At 41.7% G+C, this 20,702-nt stretch overlaps 1 protein-coding gene across 3 annotated transcripts in view; it reads right to left on the bottom strand.

Moving 5' to 3' along the window:
• Positions 1-20,702, bottom strand: part of LOC144595946 (serine/threonine-protein kinase tousled-like 1) — a 104,644-nt gene that overhangs the window by 5,273 nt on the left and 78,669 nt on the right. For 2 of the 3 annotated variants that reach the window (XM_078403915.1, XM_078403914.1), the window contains exons 14-18: positions 19,484-19,565; positions 8,804-8,895; positions 8,622-8,711; positions 6,196-6,365; positions 4,928-5,066 (exon numbers count right to left, since the gene is read on the bottom strand). In XM_078403915.1, the coding sequence (XP_078260041.1) occupies positions 4,928-5,066; positions 6,196-6,365; positions 8,622-8,711; positions 8,804-8,895; positions 19,484-19,565 (573 nt within the window). Of the gene's footprint in view, positions 1-4,500; positions 4,609-4,927; positions 5,067-6,195; positions 6,366-8,621; positions 8,712-8,803; positions 8,896-19,483; positions 19,566-20,702 lie in introns of all 3 variants that reach the window. The other variant, XR_013547553.1, reaches the window with a different exon arrangement.

Genomic DNA, 20,702 nt, shown 5'->3' with positions numbered 1-20,702 from the left:
TTGAAGCAGTCGTTCATCCCTAAATGCTTTAAGACTGACCATTTTGAAATGAAGTTACTGCAATTTTATTGGCAAATACAGCAGCCAATTTTATCACAACTAGACGCCACAAAAAACAGTAAATAATTGATAATTTGCGCTTTTGGTTTGGATCAGTCAGAAACTTTGACTTAGTGACCAGTATGCTGCATCTCAAATTACTGCAAAATCTTTTCTGTTCAACCATGCCATTAGACAAGGCACTAGTTGGTTACATGTCATCTTAAAGATGCCATTGGAAGTAAAGAATTATGCTTTCAGTAATGCATTATGGTGCCAGTCGCAAGGTCTAATTAAATGGTAATAAGACTGCACCAACTGAACCGAGCTAGCAATAACACACCTTGGTTCTCAACCAACAAATACCACATCAAGAAAAATTAATTTAGTGAATGAAATGACCTGACAAAATTAGAAGGATAATGAACTTGTGTAACACTGAAGTTTCCTGTGAAATAAGTTACATCGAATCCACTAGATTGGTGGTTCTAAACAACGCAAATTCTGCTTCATTTTGAAGATATTTTTGACGTTCAAGGCCATTATGTACAAAGATAAATCCAAGTAACTACTTTCTGTTCTTGGATCCAGTAAAGCTTATGCAGTACCCTTCAAAATAAAGCCATTTTAAAAGTGAAAGCATTATATCCAGCTGACGCACACCATTTTCACAATTCAATATTGCACCGCTACTCAATGATAGAAGTTAATATGGATGTCATGTTAACCTGGAAAAACAGTAGCCCTAATTTTACCTGCGGTACATTTGATAATTGTATATATTAAAATCCACAGGAGGTACAAAGGAATTTTAAAAAGACCATCAGCAAAATACTTTAGTTTGAACTCTCAAAGAACCCTATTTAGCTCTTCATTCCAAATTCCAGTGCCGTGCCTGACTTGAAATCTAAGTGAAAGAACAATTTCAGGAACCATGGTCTATTGTAATATTCTAAACACACCCATTGGCCTTTGTTTAAACACCAATTTCCTCTCCAAGGTTCTTGTTACCATTTCTCACATTTGTCTCGATCATTTTCATATCCCCCAAATCCTTTCAGTCTGGTTTCTAATGTCACTAAAATGGCTTTGAGTGTCAGAAATTCTCTCCTTTTGTAGGGTGGCACAGTGGTGCAGCTGGTAGAGCTGTGGCCTCATAGTGCCAGAGACCCAGATTCCATCCTCACCTCAGGCGCTGTCTGTGTGGAGTTTGCACGTTCACCCTGTGACTGCCTGGCTTTCCTCTAGGTGCTCTGGATTCCTCCCACATCCCAAAGACATGGGGATTTGAAGGTTAATTGGCCTCTGTAAATTGGTCCTAGTATATAGGGAGTGGATGCGAAAGTGGGAGAACATAGAACTAGTGTGAAAGGGTAATCGATGCTCGGCATAAACTCGATGGGCCGAAGGGCCTATTTCCATGCTGTGTCACTAAATTAAACAAATTACATCCTCTAGAATTGCATCTTTGTCATCCCTCTTTGAGCAGCATTTGAACAGTGAACCATAACCTTCTCTCCACTCATTTTTATCTTGCTATGTGAATACGCTACCGATATTCAATTTTTTGAATAAATGCTCAATCCCAAAACCTCTATCATGTCTGTCTCAAATTCATATAATTGGAACCCATATATTCTTCATCTATCTGCTATCCTTAGCAATGTGATACATATGCATGGCCGTCACTTGCAAGATATCCTAAAGCACTTTATAAGAGTGTTTAAAAAAAATTACAATGGCTACTGAAATGCAAGAAATTTGCCAATTTGCATACAAGGTTCTATAAACAATATTATAATTCTTATACTTGCTTTTCTCCTTTCATTCAATGGTCCCTTCTCTTATGCAGAAGCTTGAATCCAACAGTAATTAATCATCCACTTCCAAAATCCAGTAACCAATCTCAATTTTCCACGGTATTACATTTATACGTCCCCAAAACCTAAAGAATTCATATTCTAATTTCAAAAGTTCTTTCAACATCATATCACCAAGCCCTGTGTAAATCAATTAGAGAAGTCTGGATTTTTGTTTAGTTTCAAAAATATTGCATCCGTTACCATCCGTTATCTTCAGCCAGAAAAAGATTATGAGTATACTGGATCATTGCTGCTGTGAGAAGTCATGCTGGACCTTAATAAAGCATTAGTTTGACCACAACTGGAATACTGTGTTCATTTTTGGATGACCTACTTTAGGAAATATAGAAAGGCTTTGGACAAGATGCAGGAGAAATTCACCAAAATGAGTCCAGATATGTGGATAGGTGAAAGTTGTGGATGTTCCCCATGAAACAGAGGTTTTAAAAATCACAAAAGCTATTGATATACATAGAGAAACTCCCTATTAGTGGAGAAATCAAAAACTGGGAAGCACAGAATAACGAAAAGAATCAAAACAGGAGGACATACATTTTCACACAGCAATGGGTCAGGAATGCACTTCCTCTAACGTTAGTGAAGGAATATTTCATTGTTGTGTTCAATAGGGAATTTGATAAGTATCTGAAAGAAAAGAATTTGCAAGGCTGTGTGGTGAGGAACAGACCTAATTGTTCTTGAGCATTGTTTAGATTTAATATGCTGAATGACCCTTTTCATATATGACCATTCTGAAATTCTAAGTTCTTAACACACATTGTGGACCGCACATTATATATCGTTCAAACACATATTCCAAATTTTCCGAAACTTTGCAATCAACCAATACTAAATTTCCAAATGTTTGCGCTCACTTCCTCACTTTGTTTATCACAAAACTGGAAATTGGGGTTCCTCGTCAAAAATGTTCAACATAGAATATAGAACAGTACAGCACAGAAACAGGCCCTTCGGCGCACAATGTATGTGCCGAACACGATGCCAAGACCAACACGTATCTGCCTGCACATAATCCGTATCACCCCATTCTCTGCATATCCATGTGCTTATCTAAAAGTGTTTCACCGCCTGGAAAAAGCTTGCCCCTCACATCTCCTTTAAACTTTGCCCCTCTCACCTTTAGGCTATGCCCTCTAGTATTTGATGTTTCCATTCTCGAAAATCGGTTCTGACAATGCCTTTCATAAATTTATTTACTTCTATCAGGACTCCCAGCAACCTGTGGCTTCCAGAGAAAACAATCCAAGTCTGTCCAACCTCTCCCTGCAGCTAATACCCTCTAATCCAGACGTCAGTCTGGTAAACCTCTGCACCCTTTTCAAAGCATCTACATCCTTCCTTTAATGGGGTGACCAGAACTGCACACAATACTCCAATGCATCATAACTTCTTCACTCATGCTCATTGCCCTGACAAATGAAGGCAAGCACTATTTGTTACATTCTTCATTCTTGAATCACTCTCGTTCTCGTTGCTCTTTCCCCCGACTCTCAGTCTGAAGAAGGGTCTAGACCAGAAATGTCACCTGTTCCTTTTCTCCAGAGATGCTGTTTGACTCGCTGAGTTACTTCAGCTTTTTGTATTTATCTTCGGTTTAAGCGAGCATTTGCAGAACCTTCCTACACATTCTTTGTTACAACTCTACTTGTGTTGCCACTTTCAGGGAATTATGGACTTGGACTCCAAGATCCATCTGTTAATCAATGCTGTTAAGGGTCATGCCATTAATTGTACATTTGCTCGTTACATTTGACCTCCCAAAGTGCAAAAATCTATACTTGTTTGGATTGAACTCCAACTTACCAACTCATTTACATTTATGTCCAAGTCTTTTATATATCCCAAATAACAGAGGTCCCAACACAGATCCCTGAAGAACTCCACTGGTCAGAGACTTCCAGTCTGAATATTGTCCTTCCACCACAACCCTCTGTGTTCTATCAGTAAGCCAATTCTGAATCCCTATGACCAAGTCACACTTAATCACTTAGTGCTTAAAAAAAATTAACCTGAATTACACTTGAATATCTGACACAATTGTCTTGTCTATTCCCCCAAACTATCAGGTTTTTGTTTTCAGAAAGGTTGTGCAACAGACATAATTAATTATGTCCTAGGCACTAAAGAGAAAATCACATTTCCTAATTCTGGCATTTGCAGGTCTGACACCTAGATGAAGACAGGCAAGAACATTTGTAAGGCACCTTTGGTTACCATTGGATGTTGCTAAGCTCTCGCTGTCACTGACGTACCTCAAGCAAGGAAGCATGACAGGCAGCCCAGGATGTGCCAATCAATGATGGAGACATTACAGAAACTCTGTACTCTCATTTGATAATTCCCACAGGTGCTTTCACATTCACTTGATATTGTACCTGGGAGTTGCCTGAAATGCATAATTTAAAGTACTTGCAACAGTACCAACCTGGACTAGGCATTCAAATCGCTATAGCCTGTGCAATATGAAATGTGTTGTGCAAACACAAGTAGTTATCACAATTGTCTCCATAGAATTTTTTTTAAAGTCGACATTGATAACCCCCTACATGAGTTAGGTATATATAATAAAATAAATTACCTTTAAAATTATTTTTTTCAGTTAAATGTTAAAATGCAATGCAGGTTGGTAGATCTCAACACCTCATCAATTCAGATGCAATGTTTACACAATAATTTTGAATTAACCCTAGATGGTGTAATGCCAATGGAAAAAAAACTATTAATATCCTTACTCATAATTTTACAACCTCAATCCTACTATGCAAACTTGAATATTAACTAGAAATGAAATTCAGCTTTTTCTAACTAAAACATTGCAATGTCTTCTAAAATTTTTAAAACCTCAACATTTGAAAATGTAACAACTTCAAATTTAAGCATCCCAAAGTACCTGAAGAGAACAAATTTCAAAGAACACTGAAGGTCCCCTAAAGAAACCGGATTTTCACTCTGTGAATAAAGCGACATCTACTGAACTGATCCCTAAAATAATTTGTGGAATTTACCAGTATGTTCCAGCTCCTTGAGATGTCAGATCCATTCCATCTACAGCATTATAATTGTCATCATCCATAATCTTTGATAAACCAAAATCTGTTATTTTTATTTCTCCACATGCAGTTCCATCAACCAGCAGGATGTTACCTAATTGAAAAAAAATCATTGTAACTATTTGATTTTTTTGAAAAGTAAACATGGTTTTTGTTGTAAGATTTTAGAGAGTGTCTTATATAAATAGCAGTTGCATTAATATAAACATTCTTCCTTTCAAGACTTGTCTTATGTTTCAAAATAGGTTTCCCTTGTTTTAATACCTGTTAAGCATCAGTTACTTTTGTTCCAATGACAAAATACAAATTGAAGTTACATCAAAAATCAGTCAAAATTTAACACACATTTAGCAGGTGATATCATTCCTTCAAGCAAACACTCTGCAAAATGACAAGATATAAAATGCAAAATATCCAGTGGTTTGCTCAAAGTACAGTACTAATGACAGACGTAGAAATTAAAAGTGCAACCTACTAATCCATTCTCCAAAATTCTAGTATAATATAAAGGATTAATTCATTTCAAACTTGTTCTCATCATTCAAGATTCAAGTACAACCTTGTCTGTAATTACTCTTTGAAGGTCAAGGGTTTGATGATGGCTGATGCGAGGCAAAAAAGCAATTTAAAAAACTGAAACAGACTTCCACATCCCTATAAGGGTAGCAGCATCTTGTATTGATATCACAGAGGAACACTATAAGGCTTTGAGGACAAGGAACAAAACCTCAGAAATCATCATCAGATTGCCATATCCTAGAAAGTACAACCATTAAACCCCTGCACTTCAGCCAGCTGACCCTAATCCATTGACCAGTTGAAATCACAATGGCCACATAAAGTTGTCAACATTGCTTGAAACGGCAATGTTGACAGGAAAGAGAAAAAATTAATTAGAATGGCTGCACAAGTTCAAAACAATTTAATTTCCCTGTGCAGTAGTATTTTCTTTCCCTTTAAGAAATACAGCTGTGTGTATTTTTGGTAATTTATTAAAAACTTGCATTCATACTTTGCACTTTACATCTACATTATCCTAAAGTGTTTTGCAACCAAAGATACTGATGGCTGACTATTATAATGTAGGAAATACAGCAGCTCCTGTTAGAAATTGTCTGTATTTCGCAATTAATTGAAAAACCATTCAGCCAAAAATAAATTATCTAATTAGAAGTCATAAGACCATGGAACATATCACATCATTAAGTCTGATGCAAACTTACCAGGCTTTAGATCATAATGTATAATGGGAGGCTTGATCTCATTTAGGTATCGCAATGCATTTGCTATCTGCATTACAATAGATCGTCCTTCCTTCTCAGACATCAATTTGTGTTGCTTCAAATAGAAGTCCAAGTCATTTCCTTCACAATATTCTAAAACTGTACAAAATCTAAAAGAAAAACAATTTACATTTTATTACACACCTTCACCAGCACATTAACTTAATACAAATTCTGCTCATTTTTTTGTACGGCTTGTTTGCTTCAAATAAGCGTGACCGTCAAGATAGGGACAGTCAAAGTATATAATTTTTAAACTGACTTTGCCAGCTGGCATCTGTGGCGTGAATCTCCAACAACTGACAGCTACATTGACGCAAACTTGTGATTTTTTTTCAACAAAGACAGCAATCCATCTTTGCACTTTTATCAATTCTACTTTCCCCCAAATCCAGGCAGAACATGAACTGACATGAACAGTTTTTTATTGCCCATTTTTAATTCTGCTGAGCATGTGGTGTCGAGTCCTCTTCAGTTTCAGAGGACAGTCAAGAGTCCTTCCCATGACATGATTTCCTTCCCCGCCTAGCATTAATGAACCAGATAAACCTTTTGAATAATCTGTTTTTTGTTCTTTCTAGTCTGGATCAGAGAATTACTCGTCCAGTACCAAACAATATGCTACCCTCCATAACTGCGTGTTTGAGAACCGATCTCCAAGTTATTGCTTAAACGATCACTTTCTCATTTTTGAGAGATACTATGACATCGTATCTCAAGAATATATCCATTCCTCATTTCAAATCAGTCTTGGCAAACAATGAAATTTAGCACCCCATTATTCATCTAGTTTACAGGCAGGTTGGCTGCATTTTACAACGCAAATTGTTAAATGTTGAGGATTTAGGTGAGATTCTCGAAACAGAAACTTCTGCACACACTGCACCAAAACCAAAACACATTTTTATAAGCAATTTGTGTCAAGGGAAACTAATATATGGGTAGTATTTTATTAGCCCATACTTCTACACTTGAAATAAATGCATATTCCATTTTATGGGTTTATCCACTGGTTACCTTTTGCCTTTTTAATGAGTACATCAGGCTCTAAGATACTCAAAATCTTATTAGTCAAGAGCCAAATCCTTTCTCTATCTTGACTGTCACACTTATTTGTATTACATTGCTGTAGTATTTAAGATGCAACATGCTTTCATTTGATACCACTTGAAAATTGCTTCCTCATTTTCCAGATCATACACATATTAGTGACAGTAAAGATAGACACAAAATGCTGGAATAACTCAGCGGGTCAGGCATCATCCTTGGAAAAATGGATAGGTGACGATTCGGGACAGGACCCTTCTTCTGACAGTGACAACACAATTTGTTTTGAGAAAAGAAGTCCCCACAACCTGTACATAAATATGCAACGTTTTCTCATTTAATATACCGAGACACGTACAAATTATGTTAAAAAGCGTCAGATAAGAGGAGTTCCTCCCATAATAGTGGGTTTGGTTATGATTAGTTTAAAAATGGATGCTTAATGGTATTCACGGACTCAATGAGCCAAAGGGCCTATTCCCACATTGTATTTTGCTACGGCTCCATAGTGTACCAAGTTTTAACTCAAACTCATTTGTATATTTTGAAACACTTTGCCACAAAGTAACAGAATTGAGCAGTTATGTTAGCCAAGTATTTTTATACAGATTTGGGCATTTTCTGTAACACATCTGAGAAGTAACAAACATTGCTTCATTAATGGAATTGGAAAAGCAGTCCAAAGAATGGAACACGTTTAATCACACTAACATTCCACTAACTTTGAGTAACTTGATATTAAATAACTGAAATTACTTAAAATGCACCATGTTACGGGGAGGCCGTGCTCCAAGAAAGCAGTCGGTATTCCAATTTTCTATAATGCAAAGTTGAGTCATCTGTGCATGTGCCAGGAAACCAGAGTTGGGGAAAAAAATTGTGCTTATTTACTCCTGTCTCTCTCCTGGCCCCCTCCTCCACCCCACATAAATTCAGTGTGAATTAATTTTATTTTGTATCTCAGAATGTTCTGCTTTATTGAAACTATACCACTAAGGACCATTATCTTCTGTTGGTAAAATATTAATGAATCACATCCTAAAACATTTAACTTCAGCTGTGGGTTTGAATGGGTAAATGCTAAAGCCATAGCAAAACAGGACACACCCTTCTGTATTCATAAACATCAAATTAAAAACTTTAGAATAATTTTCTTATAACTTGACAAAATAAGATCTGAGCATCTGAGCATCTAGTATGTTATTTTCTCTTTAGTTCAACTATACGTCCCAAACAATTTCAATATTTTTTGCTATTATTTATGAAGAGACAAATGCAAAGAAACATACTCATTCTGAAATACAAAGCAGCATACTTACGTATCTGTATCCAGGGAGAAATAGTCATACAATTTAACTATCCTGGGATGATCCAGTTCTTTGTGTATTCTGTATTCTCTACATGCATGCCTAAAACCAACAATTAAAATAGTGCATATAATTCTACTTTGTTCTGAAACTACAGAAAACTCTATTTCTTTGTTTTAAAGATAAAGACATACTTGTGATAGTTTTCTTTCTTTTCTTCTCTCCAGTTTTTGTTCAGTTGATGAATCTTCACTGCTGCGTACCTCTGTTCAATCAGGTCAAAGGCCTAATATATTAGAAAAAATACTTATAATAGCCTCTTAGCACCATTTCAAACTAACTTGTGAACATTTTTTTTAAATTGCTTCAGATGCAACTTTTAATGTAAACACACAAAAACAGAACCGTCAGAAGTAAAAAGGGCTCTAACAAATGTTCAGGGTGTGTTGAAAGACCCAGATGAAAGATCAAGAATTACAGCCCACAGCCAAAAACAAAAGCTGCTGTTTCTGCTATCTTATTTAAGAGCCACTCTCAGGGTCACTGCTGGACATTTGCAGAAAAATATGGAATGTGAACCTGCTTCAGAGATTTAAAAGCAGTTTATAAGCAAAGTCTCGACCCGAAACGTCACGCATTCCTTCTCTCCAGAGATGCTGCCTGACCCGCTGAGTTACTCCAGCATTTTGTGTCTACCTTCAGTTTATAAGCAAAATTCATAATTATCCATCAAAACACAAAAAAGACCAAAAGGTCCAATATTCCACTGCATTTAAAAATCAAAACAATACTCCAATACAAGATGCTGCATATGCCAAAAACCTGAAATAAACAGAAAAGGCTGGAAATTCCCAGACCAGACAGCAAATATGGAGAGAAAAAGTTAAAATCTTAGGTCAATGAACCTTCATTGAAACTGCTGAAGTCAAAGTAAAGTGAGCTGCAAATTGAAGCCTAGACCGTGAAGCACATCATTAACCCTGCCTTGGCTGCAGGAGGCAGAAGATGGGTCTAAAGCAATCATTACAGAACCACTGCTATCTTAAGGAAATAGGTCACGTGGTCATGAGATGCATTTGATAAGGCCATTGAAATCAATACCCACTCATCAATCTACCAGGAACATAAAGTCCATAGTGCAACTGTTTAATTTGCAGATGTCTTTCAATTTATATTCCATAACATTTATAATCTCTTGATCTATAGCAAATTACCTCCGTGGTTGATTTATTTAAAATTTGAAATCCTGACAATGGTGATGTAGTAGCTAAATTTCTGAATTGAGTAACATGCAATATCCAGTAGAAAAAGGGAATTTAAATTCATTTAGAATTTAAAAACTGGTCCAGAGGAGGCTTACGAGAATGATCCCGGGAATGGTTGGGTTGACGTATGAAGAGCGTTTGATGGCTCTAAGCCTGTACTTGCTGAAGCTTAGAAGGATGAGATTGAAACTTACTGAATAATGAAAGGACTGGACAGAGTGGATGTGGAGAGGATGTTTCCACTAGTGGGAGACTCTAGGACCAGAGGGAACAGCCTCAGAATAAAAGGACATACCATTAGAAAGAAGATGAGGAGGAATTTCTTTAGCCAGAAGGTGGTGAAGCTGTGGAATTCATTGCCACGGGCAGCTGTAGAGGTCAAGTCTTTGGGTATTTTTAAAGTGGGGTTTGACAGGTTCTTGGTTAGTAAAGGTGTCAAAAGTTATAGGGAGAAGTCAGAAGGGGATTGAGAGGGAAAGATAGATCAACCATGATTGAATGGCAGAGTCGCCTCGATGGGCAGAATGGCCTAATTCTGCCCCTATGACATTAACTTATTGACTACAGACAATTTTACAAATAAGAGTAGAAAATGCTGGAAATAATCAGCTCAGAAATTATCTAGAGGCAAGAGAAAGAGTTTGATATTCTAGGTCATAATCTTTCATCAGAGCATTGTTTTTCTCTCTCACTTTGTCATTATAAAAGCTATCAAAATAGAGTTATTTTCTACATTTCAGACTTCCAGCATCTGTAATGTCTTTCATTCGTTATGTTACCCTCCATGTGGCTCTCATTTCTAAAACTGCAATAAATACATTTGCAAAAATGGCAAATGAAAGTGTTATAAGGAAACTTTCCATATACATTTTTCCAAGTTTACATTAGTGCTGAATAGAAATCCAAGACAAGAATTACAAAATACTCCACATTAAATAAGCGCTTTTAGATAAATTATTTGCCATTAATTCTGTTAAATTATTATAAATGTATTGTGGACATCCGGTTATGTGCACAGAATCTCAACCTTTGATAGTTATTCAGAAAATCCACACATTCTGACTTAAGCCAAAGATTGTCCCAAGCAAAATAAAAAAGAACCAAGTAATAGGAGTGAGCTAATCATTCTTTAAAGTCTTATTCTGCCATTTAACTGGATATATCAACTTTAATTTCACCAAAAGCTACACCAAACCCCTTGATATCATAATCTGTCTATCTTGAAAAAGTCAATTGATCCAACTTTGCTGCCAATTTAAACAAAGGCATTACACTCATCAATGATAATTCTGCAAATCTGATTGACATCTTAGGTAAAGGGGAATTAATTTTCTTACTTTGTCCGCTAGATGTCTCGAGTCATTGAGACCAGCTCGACAAGTCAGTTAACATAAAAAATCACCCAATGAAATCACAGAAACCTATAATAGAGGGGGACATCATTTTTGCCAATGGTAACTGTGCTAGTCCCTCACCTTATGTAATCTGTAAATTGCATATTCACATACAATCCTCTACCTTAATAAAATTGTCCGTGAGGTTAGACAGATTCTGACAAACCTGTTAAAGAATGATTTTTACCTGTTATGCAAATTTTTTGAAAATGATTTTAAATTTAAATCTGGTTACTGGTTGGAGAAAGAATTGTGAAAGTCATTCTTTGAACCATCACAGGCTTCCACTCATCATTGGTTTGTTTCTGCTCATGTTGCAATGTAGCTGGAATATGAGTGAAAACTGGTGCATGGTGATTGGGTTTCACATTAATTCCAAAACAATGGCTTCAAAGCTCCATGCAAGGTTCTGTGCAGGTTTGGCGCTGTACTTCCCACTGACAACATTTCACACTCTCTGATAGGCCTGTCAATGTTCTAAAATCTCGTACAAATGCTCTTTAGACATCCAATATAGGATACGCCATTGAAATCCACATCTGGAACTCCTGTGTCATCATAACCTTCATGACACAGCCATATGCACCGACATCCCCCCCCCCCCACCCCACCCCACCCCCGGGCTAATGACTAATGTGCAAATCCCTTAGTTAACCTCCTTAGAATGTAATGTGCCCTTATCGGAGTTTGGACTTTGAGTGAAAGATCAGGTGAGAAGGTGCCTCCAACCACCTCTTGCACCTCTGGCCATCTAAAAGGGGAATGGCACAAGGGAAGGGTTATGATAACATTTGGGGATGTGGCGTGGGTAGGTGGATGCAGTGATTGAAAGAATGATGGAGCAGTGCAGGCTTATGTCACATGCAGCTTATAGAAGTGAAGATTTTGTGTAATGTGAGGGAAGCAGATTTAGTTATGGGCATATGTTGGTCAATGTGTTATTATCAGCCAAGATCTAGAAAACAATGGCCTGAAATGTGTTTTTCAGCAGAGAATCAGCAAAGGCACATTTGTTTCCTGCCAGCTTAAGCTACTTGTGCTGGTTGCATATCATTTTCTCCTGCAAGGAGGATGAAACATTGGACATTGCGGAAGTGGCGGCGCCTAACGGCTGCGGCTCGCTAGCAGTCTGTTCGTCTTTTTTCCCTTTTTTTTTTGTTGTGTGTCGGTGTTGGGATGGTTTTTTTTTTTTTTTGGTTGTGTATGTGTGGGGGGTGGTGGTGTGGGTGGGGGAAACCTTTCTCTTTTAGGTCTCTTCCTCACGCCGCGGGGTGCGGCTCGGCCGCGGGGCCTTCCATCGCCCGGTGCGGCTCGGCCGCGGGGCCTTCCATCGCCCGGTGCGGCTTGGCCGCTGGACTTAACATCGCCCGGCGCGGCTCGGCCGCTGGACTTAACAGTGCCCGGTGCGGCTTGGCCGCGGGGCCTTCCATCGCCCGGTGCGGCTCGGCCGCGGGGCCTAACATCGCTGGTGCGGCTCGGCCGCTGGACTTAACAGTGCCCGGTGCGGCTCGGCCGCGGGGCCTAACCTCGGCCGCGGGGCCTAACATCGCTGGTGCGGCTCGGCCGCTGGACTTAACAGTGCCCGGGCCGCGGGGCCTAACATCGCCCGGCGCGGCTCGGCCGCGGGACTTTTCATCGCTGGTGCGGCTTGGCCGCTGGACTTAACATCGCCCGGTGCAGCTTGGCCGCGGGGCCTTCCATCGCCCAGTGCGGCTCGGCCGCGGGGCCTAACATCGCCCCGTGCGGCTCGGCAGCGGGACTTAGCTGCGCACAGCTCGGCCGCGGGGCCTTCCATCGCCCGGTTCGGTCGCGAGACGTTGCAGCGCCCGGTGCGACTCGGCCGCGGGGACTTCCATCCCCTTGCGGGGACTGTGCGGGTCGGTCGGGGACGAGCTGTCTGTCCGTGGGCGTGGGGAAGAGAGTGGAAGTTTTGTTGCCTCCATCACAGTGAGGGGGTGTTTGGAGTCACTGTGATGGACGTTTGTGTTGGGGTCATGTGCCTTGTGTTCTTTTTTGTGTGTGACTGCTATGTGGTTTCGTTCGGTACCTTGGTGCCGAATGACAAATAAAGCTCTGTTGTTGAACTGTTGGAAGTGTGTCATAGTATGCCTTGAAATGTGTTTGAATGCTATAATACATTTATTTACATTTAATTTATATAGCGCTTTTCAGGAAACTCAAAGACGCTTTACAGAGCAAACAAGACATAAAAACAAACAAACAAAAAAAAGATTTATCCAGACGGAGAAGCGGCGAACAAACAGCGCCAGCGTCCTCTCACGTCAGGGTCCGGCGTAAATAGTTGACAATAAACAATAAACAGTAAATGGTTGACAGTAAACAATAAAGAACACAAGACACACAATTACAATTTAACACAGACAACCATCACAGTGATTGCTCCAGGCACACCCTCACTGTGATGGAAGGCAAAGAAAAGACTTATCTCCTCCTCATTCTTCTCCCACGGTCAGGCAGTGAAACTGCTGCCTCGAGGCGATCGAGGCTCCTGACTTTTCAAACCCCCGCCGGGCGATGGAAGGCCCCAGGGCCAAGCCGAGCAGGCCGATGAAGGTCCTAAGCCCCCGATGGAAAGTGCCGCGGCCGAGCCACGCAGGGCGATGAAGATCCTGCGAACGGGTCGATCGAGCCTCGCGATTCAGGACGGTCAAAGCTGCTACGGCTGGAGCTCCCGAAAGCCGGTCGCCAGCCAAGGACCTGCGAGTTCCCGATGTTGCGGTCTCCAGGGCCCGCGGCCGAAGCCTCCGAGATGGTAAGTCCAGGCCCTGCGAACTGAGTCTTCAAGGTCGATCCCAGCTGGAGGCCGCCAACTCCACAGTGTTAGGCCGTAGCGCGAATGGAGATGCGACATGGAAAAAGGTCGCATCTCCGTTGAGATTTAGAAAAAAGGTTTCCCTCATCCCCCACATATACACAGCTAAAAATAGGTCAATACATACATTTAAACGGTAACAATAGACAAAGACAGAAAAAAGACAGAGAGACTGCCGGTGAGCCGCAGCCGCAAGGCGCAGCCACGCCCCCTTTAAGTAGCTGCCAATTACACGAGCGACAAGATGTGGATGAGAGACAAAGCTGCTTGAAGTGGATGAGTGTGGTTCTGCATATCAACATGTGAGATTTTTAAGTGATAGATGTGTTTTGACATAAATGGCTAAACAGATGATGCAGTTGGCAAAATATGACGTATTCACTAACCTTGATTATGCACATAGGTTTATTAAATACTAGACCAAGTGGACCCGTTGGGCCCAAACCTCACCTGCATTGGTGCAGCACTCCCTCCTCCCCTTCACCCCTCCGTCATCCCCCGACCCCCTCCCCATCCGCTCACCCCAAACTCCCCTCCCCTTCACCCCTCCCCCTCCCTACCCACTTCACCCTTCCCCCTATCTTCGAAAGATTGGTCCTGCAGCACATCAAAGCCAGCCTCCCACCCACCTTCGACCTATACCAGTTTGCCTACAGAGCAAATAGGTCTACAGGGGATGCCATCGACACTGCTCTTCACACTGCACTGACCCACCTTGAACACCAGGGGAGCTATGTGAGGATGCTCTTCCTCGACTTCAGCTCTGCCTTTAACACGGTCATCCCGAGCAGACTGGTCACCAAACTTTCTGACCTTGGATTTTCCCAAACCATCTGCCAATGGATCAAGGACTTCCTGACCAACCGCCCCCAGACCGTCAAAATAGGCCCTCACCTCTCCTCCACCATTACACTGAGCACCGGCTCACCACAGGGCTGTGTGTTGAGCCCCATCCTTTACTCCCTCTACACTCACGACTGCGCCCCCACCCATCCCACCAACACCATCATCAAGTTCGCGGATGACACGACTGTGGTTGGACTCATCTCAGGAGGAGATGAGACAGCCTACAGGGATGAAATCCAAAGGCTGGCAGCATGGTGTTCAGTGAACAATCTTGTCCTGAACTCCTCCAAAACAAAGGAACTCATAATAGACTTCAGGAAAACCAGTGCAGAATACGACCCACTCTACATCAATGGGGTCTGTGTGGAAAGGGTACCCGCTTTCAGGTTCCTGGGTACGCACATCGCAGAGGATCTTACCTGGTCTACCAACTCCATCACCACAGTGAAGAAGGCACAGCAGAGACTCCACTTCCTGAGGATCCTCAGGAAGACCAACCTGCAGGAGAAGCTCATGATGTCCTTCTATCGCTGCTCCATCGAGAGTGTGCTGGCATACTGTATAACCACATGGTATGCCAGCTGCTCAGAAAAGGACAGGAAGGCCCTTCAGAGGGTCATCACGACGGCCCAGAAGATCATCGGCTGCTCACTGCCCTCCCTGGAGCACCTGTTCAGCCTACGCTGCCTCAGTAGAGCAGGCAAAATAATAAAAGATCCATCCCACCCCGGCCACCGTCTGTCTGTTCATCTGCCCTCTGGTCGACGTTTCAGGTCGATCAAATCCCGAACAAACAGACTTAAGAACAGTTTTTACCCCAGGGCCATACGAGAACTGAACACTACCTTCTGCACTAGGCAACACTGTTAAAACTTTTGTACTTAATATAATTGTATTTATTTGTTTTGCATTTATCGCATATGTTTTTACGCACCGTCAGGATTGGCTATTTTTTAATTTCATTGTACTCGTTGCAATGACAATAAATGAATATTATTATTATTATATTATTATCCCCTCCCTCTCATCCCCTCTCCCAACACCCCCTCCCCAGCCCGTTCACCCCTCCCCTCTCTCTCCCTCCCTCCCCCTCATCCCCTTGACCCCTCTTCCCTCCCTCCCTCCCCTCCCCCCAGCCCTCTCCTCCCGCCCCCCACGGCCCAATCTTGGAACCGTTGCCGGGCGGGGAGTGCCCCCCTGGCCATGTGCCAGCAAAGGGGAAGAGGGGAAAAGCAGTGACGTTGGCCCCGTTTATCCTGCGGGACCGAAGCGTCTCCTGCAGCTCGGCTGCAATCTGCGGCGGGTAACTGGGGGGGGACCCGCATGGCCCCGTTGCCGGGCGGGGAGCGTCTCCCGGGGCCGTGTGGTGGGTGAGATTAGACAGGGAGAAGGCACTGACCTCGGCGGCATTTCTCCTGCTGCGAGTGGCGGGCGATGGCCATCTTGTTGGACCCTCTGCCACAGCCTCTGCGGCGCGCTGCAGTATGGGAGGAAGGTCAGGCGCGAGGGCAGACCAGGATGAGTGCCGGTCCTCCCGCTGATCCTCCGGGGGGGGGATTTATTAAAGTTCATAAGGTAAATTGTTTTTAAAAAGTAACGAAAATGCGTTTATTCACACCATAGGGGAATGGTGAGTAGGGTGGACCAAAAATTGTGGCGCTATCATGTACCGTTTTGCTGTGTACAGCGCAAGGGCATGGTGCACACATACACACATACAAACCGAGTTTTAGTAATATATACTAGACCAAGTGGACCCGTTGGGCCCAAACCTCTCCTGCATTGGTGCAGCAGCCTCTCCTCCCCCACTCTCCCTCCCCTCCCCCCACTCCCCCCTCCCTCCCCTCTCACCCTCCATCCCCCCTTGGCCTCCCCCCCACTGCATCCCCCTCAACCCACCTTATCCTCCCCTCCCTCCCCTCCCCCCTCCCTCCCTGGGAGATAGATTTAAACTTTAAAATGTGAATAACTTTAAAAATATAAGATCGATTTCAATAAAACTACTTACATTATCACTAAAGTGACAATGGTGAGTAAGGTGGGCCTAAAATTGTCGCACTATCGTGTACCGTTTTGGCTGAAGTTCAGTCACAAACAAGATAACAAGAGTTTTAGTATATAGATATCAAGATAGATAAATGTAGGGAGGGTCCGCAGATGCTGGATAGACACAAAAAGCTGGAGTACCTCAGCGCGTCAGACAGCATCTCTGTAAAAAAAGGAATAGGTGACATTTCGGGTCGAGACTCTTCTTCACACCTTCTGATGAAGGGTCTCAACCTGAAACGTCACCTTTTCCTTTCCTCCAGAGATTATGTCTGACCCACTGAATTACCCCAGCTCTTTGTATCAATCTAGGGTTATTAAATGTCTTGCTACACCTCATTCAGTAGCTTGGAGAGAAGCTGGTCTACCATTGTCTCAAATTTCCTAGACAATACTTTCTCCCATTTCATCTCTTGTAAGGATGGCACTATTTTCTGTTTCTGTCTCTGCCCCATCTGTTCATAAGGTGGCACTTGCTGAAATGTTTCCCATGTACAGGAAATGCAGCTTCCACCACCCCCTGCCCCATTGTGATTGACAAAGTCCACACTCACATCTCCTCTGCATCCCACACCTCTGCTCTCAACTCACCTCTTCTCCCACCTCCTCACCCCCCCCCCCCTAACAAGAATAGAGTGTCCTCTTACCTTTCACCCCACCAGCTTCTGCATTCAGAACATTATTCTTCAGCATTTCCACCAGCTACAATGTGATTCTTCCCCCCCCCCCCATCTTTGCTTATCCTTCCCCACCCATCAATCCACGTCCCCGGGCACTTTACACTGCAATTATAGAAGGTGTAACCCCTATCCCTAAACTTCTTCCCTTACCTCCATCCAGGGATCCAAATAGCTTTTCCAGATGACAGAGATTCACCTGCATCTCATCTATTGCATTCAGTGCTCTTGATGTGGCTTCCTCTACATCGGCAAGACTAAACAGACAGGGCGATCTGTTGCTGAGCACTTGCACACTGTCCTTTGTGGTCATTTGGATCTCCCAGTTGCCAGTCAAAGTCATATTCATACAATGTAAAAACAGACCCTCGGCCCAACTTGCCCAAGCCGACCACCATTCCCCACCTACACTAGTCCCTACTGCCTGCGTTTGGCTCATATCCCTCTAAACCTATCCTATCCATTTATTTGCCCAAATGATTTTAAACGTTGTAATAGTATCTGCCTCAACTACCTCCTCCAGCAGCTCCTTCCATACACCCACCACCCTTTGTGTAGAAAGGTTGCTCCTTAGGATCCAATTAAATCTTTTCTTCCTCACCTTAAACCTATGGTTCTCGATTCCCCTACTCTGGGCAAGAGACTCTGTATGTTTACCCAATCAATTCCTCTCATGATTTTGTACACATGTATAGGATCACTCCTTATCCTCCTGCGCTCCACGGAACAAAGTCCTAGCCTGCTCAACCTCTCCCTTTAGCTCAGGTCCTCGAATCCTAGCAACATCCTCTTAAATCTTTTATGCACTTTGTCTTTTTTTTTTTGTAAACCAGCATCTGCAGTTCCTTGTCTCTTCACCTATCGCTTGCTAGCTCTTGCCCCACCCCTCCTTATACAGATTACTTCCCCTCTGTTTTCAGTCTAGATGTAGGGTCTCAATCCACAATATTGACTGGCCTTTTCCCTCCACAGATGCTGCCTGACCTGTCGAGTTCCTCCAGGTCCTCTTTTTTTTGTAGTACAGTTTGTAGCATCAGCAGTATTTTGTGCCTCCAGTAATCAGTGTTAGTTATTTTGAACTGTTGCCAGTCACCTGCAAAACTATGCTCAGCACTTATCCACACTCACCCACACTCCAAAGACGTACAGGCATGTAGGTTAATTGGCTTGGTAAATGAAAAAAAAAATTGTTCCTAGTGTGTGAAAGATAGTGTTAATATGCAGGGATTGTTGGGCGGCGCGGACCCGGTGGGCCGAAGGGCCTGTTTCCACGCTGTATCTCTAAACGAAACTAGTTAATAGCGTTGTTTATTGAATTTTGGCCATTGATGATGAAGCACTAATTTTATGCACTTCACCACCTGAGTGAAATGGCTGCTATTTAAATATGGTGCCCACAATCAGCCTTGGGCTATATGTAGAAGCCTTCACCATAGTAACTTACCTTCTGTTGATGTTGTGAAGAGGTAGCCAAGAAATGCTTCAAAATAAGAACCAAGGTTCAAATTTTGCAAAGTACAAAGTTCGAATAAAAAGGGTAATATATATGATTTTGATTTCTCAATCAAATCATTTATTTGCAAAAGTCATTTTAAAATGAAGAATGATAAAGTTTGAGCCACGATTGGCAAATATTCTTGTTTGTCAATATAATAAGTGTGTGTGCAAATTTCACCAGGTCATATTATACATTAAAATTAACTTTCCTCAGCTTAGCAACGGTTAGTAAGCAGCTCCTTCCACATCAGGGAAATCCAAGTAAATTCCAAACAATTGAAACACATGTCATGTCATTTTGCAACTCAAAGCGTACCTTGTATACTTCACTGAAACCACCTCGTCCAAGTAGGTGTAGCAATAAATATCTATCATTCAACGTGGGGTGGTCTTTGAATCTAAAAGAAAGATGATTCGTCTGAATAAACATTGAGAAATCAGCCAAGTATTCTACAATTAACCTTTTGTACAGGTGGTTATGATAAGAGGTGCGGACATAATCAAAATATTTACATTTCAAACTAAATGCAAAATATTAAAATATGTCTTTTGAGGTGAGCCTGAGAGGAGTTATCAGGATATTATTAAAGTACTTTGATTTTAACAATTTTAATGCTTAACATTGGGTAGGTTTTTGCAATTGAGCTGTTTTGAAGAGAAAGGTGGAGTATTGGAGAATTAGCAATAAAATTATTGATGTCAACTTCCAAACAGCTGAAAAGGAAGAATCAATAGACAATAGGTGCAGGAGGAGGCCATTCGGCCTTTTGTGCCAGCACCGCCATTCAATGTGATCATGGCTGATCATCCACAATCAGTACCCCGTTCCTGCCTTCTCCCCATATCCCTATCTTTATCAAGTGGAGGTGTGACTCAATGACTGAAAAACAAGGAAGACTATTTGCAATATCTTTGCTGAAGGAGAGGAACAATTTTTACCAGCCACAACTAGGTATTCTGGCCAGTAGCATATGCTGAGGCACAACTGAGGACTAATTATGCTAACAAAAAAATAATAATGAAAGATAGAGATTGGTATTTCTTACACTAAAGGTTTTGTGACTTTTAGATTTAGCTAAGGATAAAGAACTATAAACATTTATAATTTCAAATTATAGTCAGTATTTATATATTAAAATCAGATGAGCACAAAAATGATTGGAAACGGAGGTTTTGATATCTTTACAAGCAGAAATGTGCACAAATGGTAATCAAGAGCATTCCACCAATGCTTTTGATTACCATTTGTGCACATTTCTGCATAAGAGTTGCTGTTTTTTTTTTGCCAAAAGGCAAAGACTAAAAATAGTAGGCTTTGGACTTCAGGGTGAAATATGGAGATGGTAATGGGATGTGGTTTGGATTGCATGCAACCATGTACAGGGATAATAATGAGAAAACAATTTCAGAGTATCAAAAATGGAGATCAGTGCCTCTGGAGATTATATAATTTTGATATGGCCATCTGCATTATAATGGAAATAAATGTGGAGTTGAACAGTGGGGATTGCAAAGTCAAAACAGACATCTAAATC

Source organism: Rhinoraja longicauda, chromosome 8, assembly GCF_053455715.1.
Source record: "Rhinoraja longicauda isolate Sanriku21f chromosome 8, sRhiLon1.1, whole genome shotgun sequence".
NCBI classification, from domain to species: Eukaryota; Metazoa; Chordata; class Chondrichthyes; order Rajiformes; family Arhynchobatidae; genus Rhinoraja; species Rhinoraja longicauda.
The sequence above is the reverse complement of the archived record's forward strand: the minus strand, read 5'-3'. Positions and strand labels throughout refer to the sequence as shown.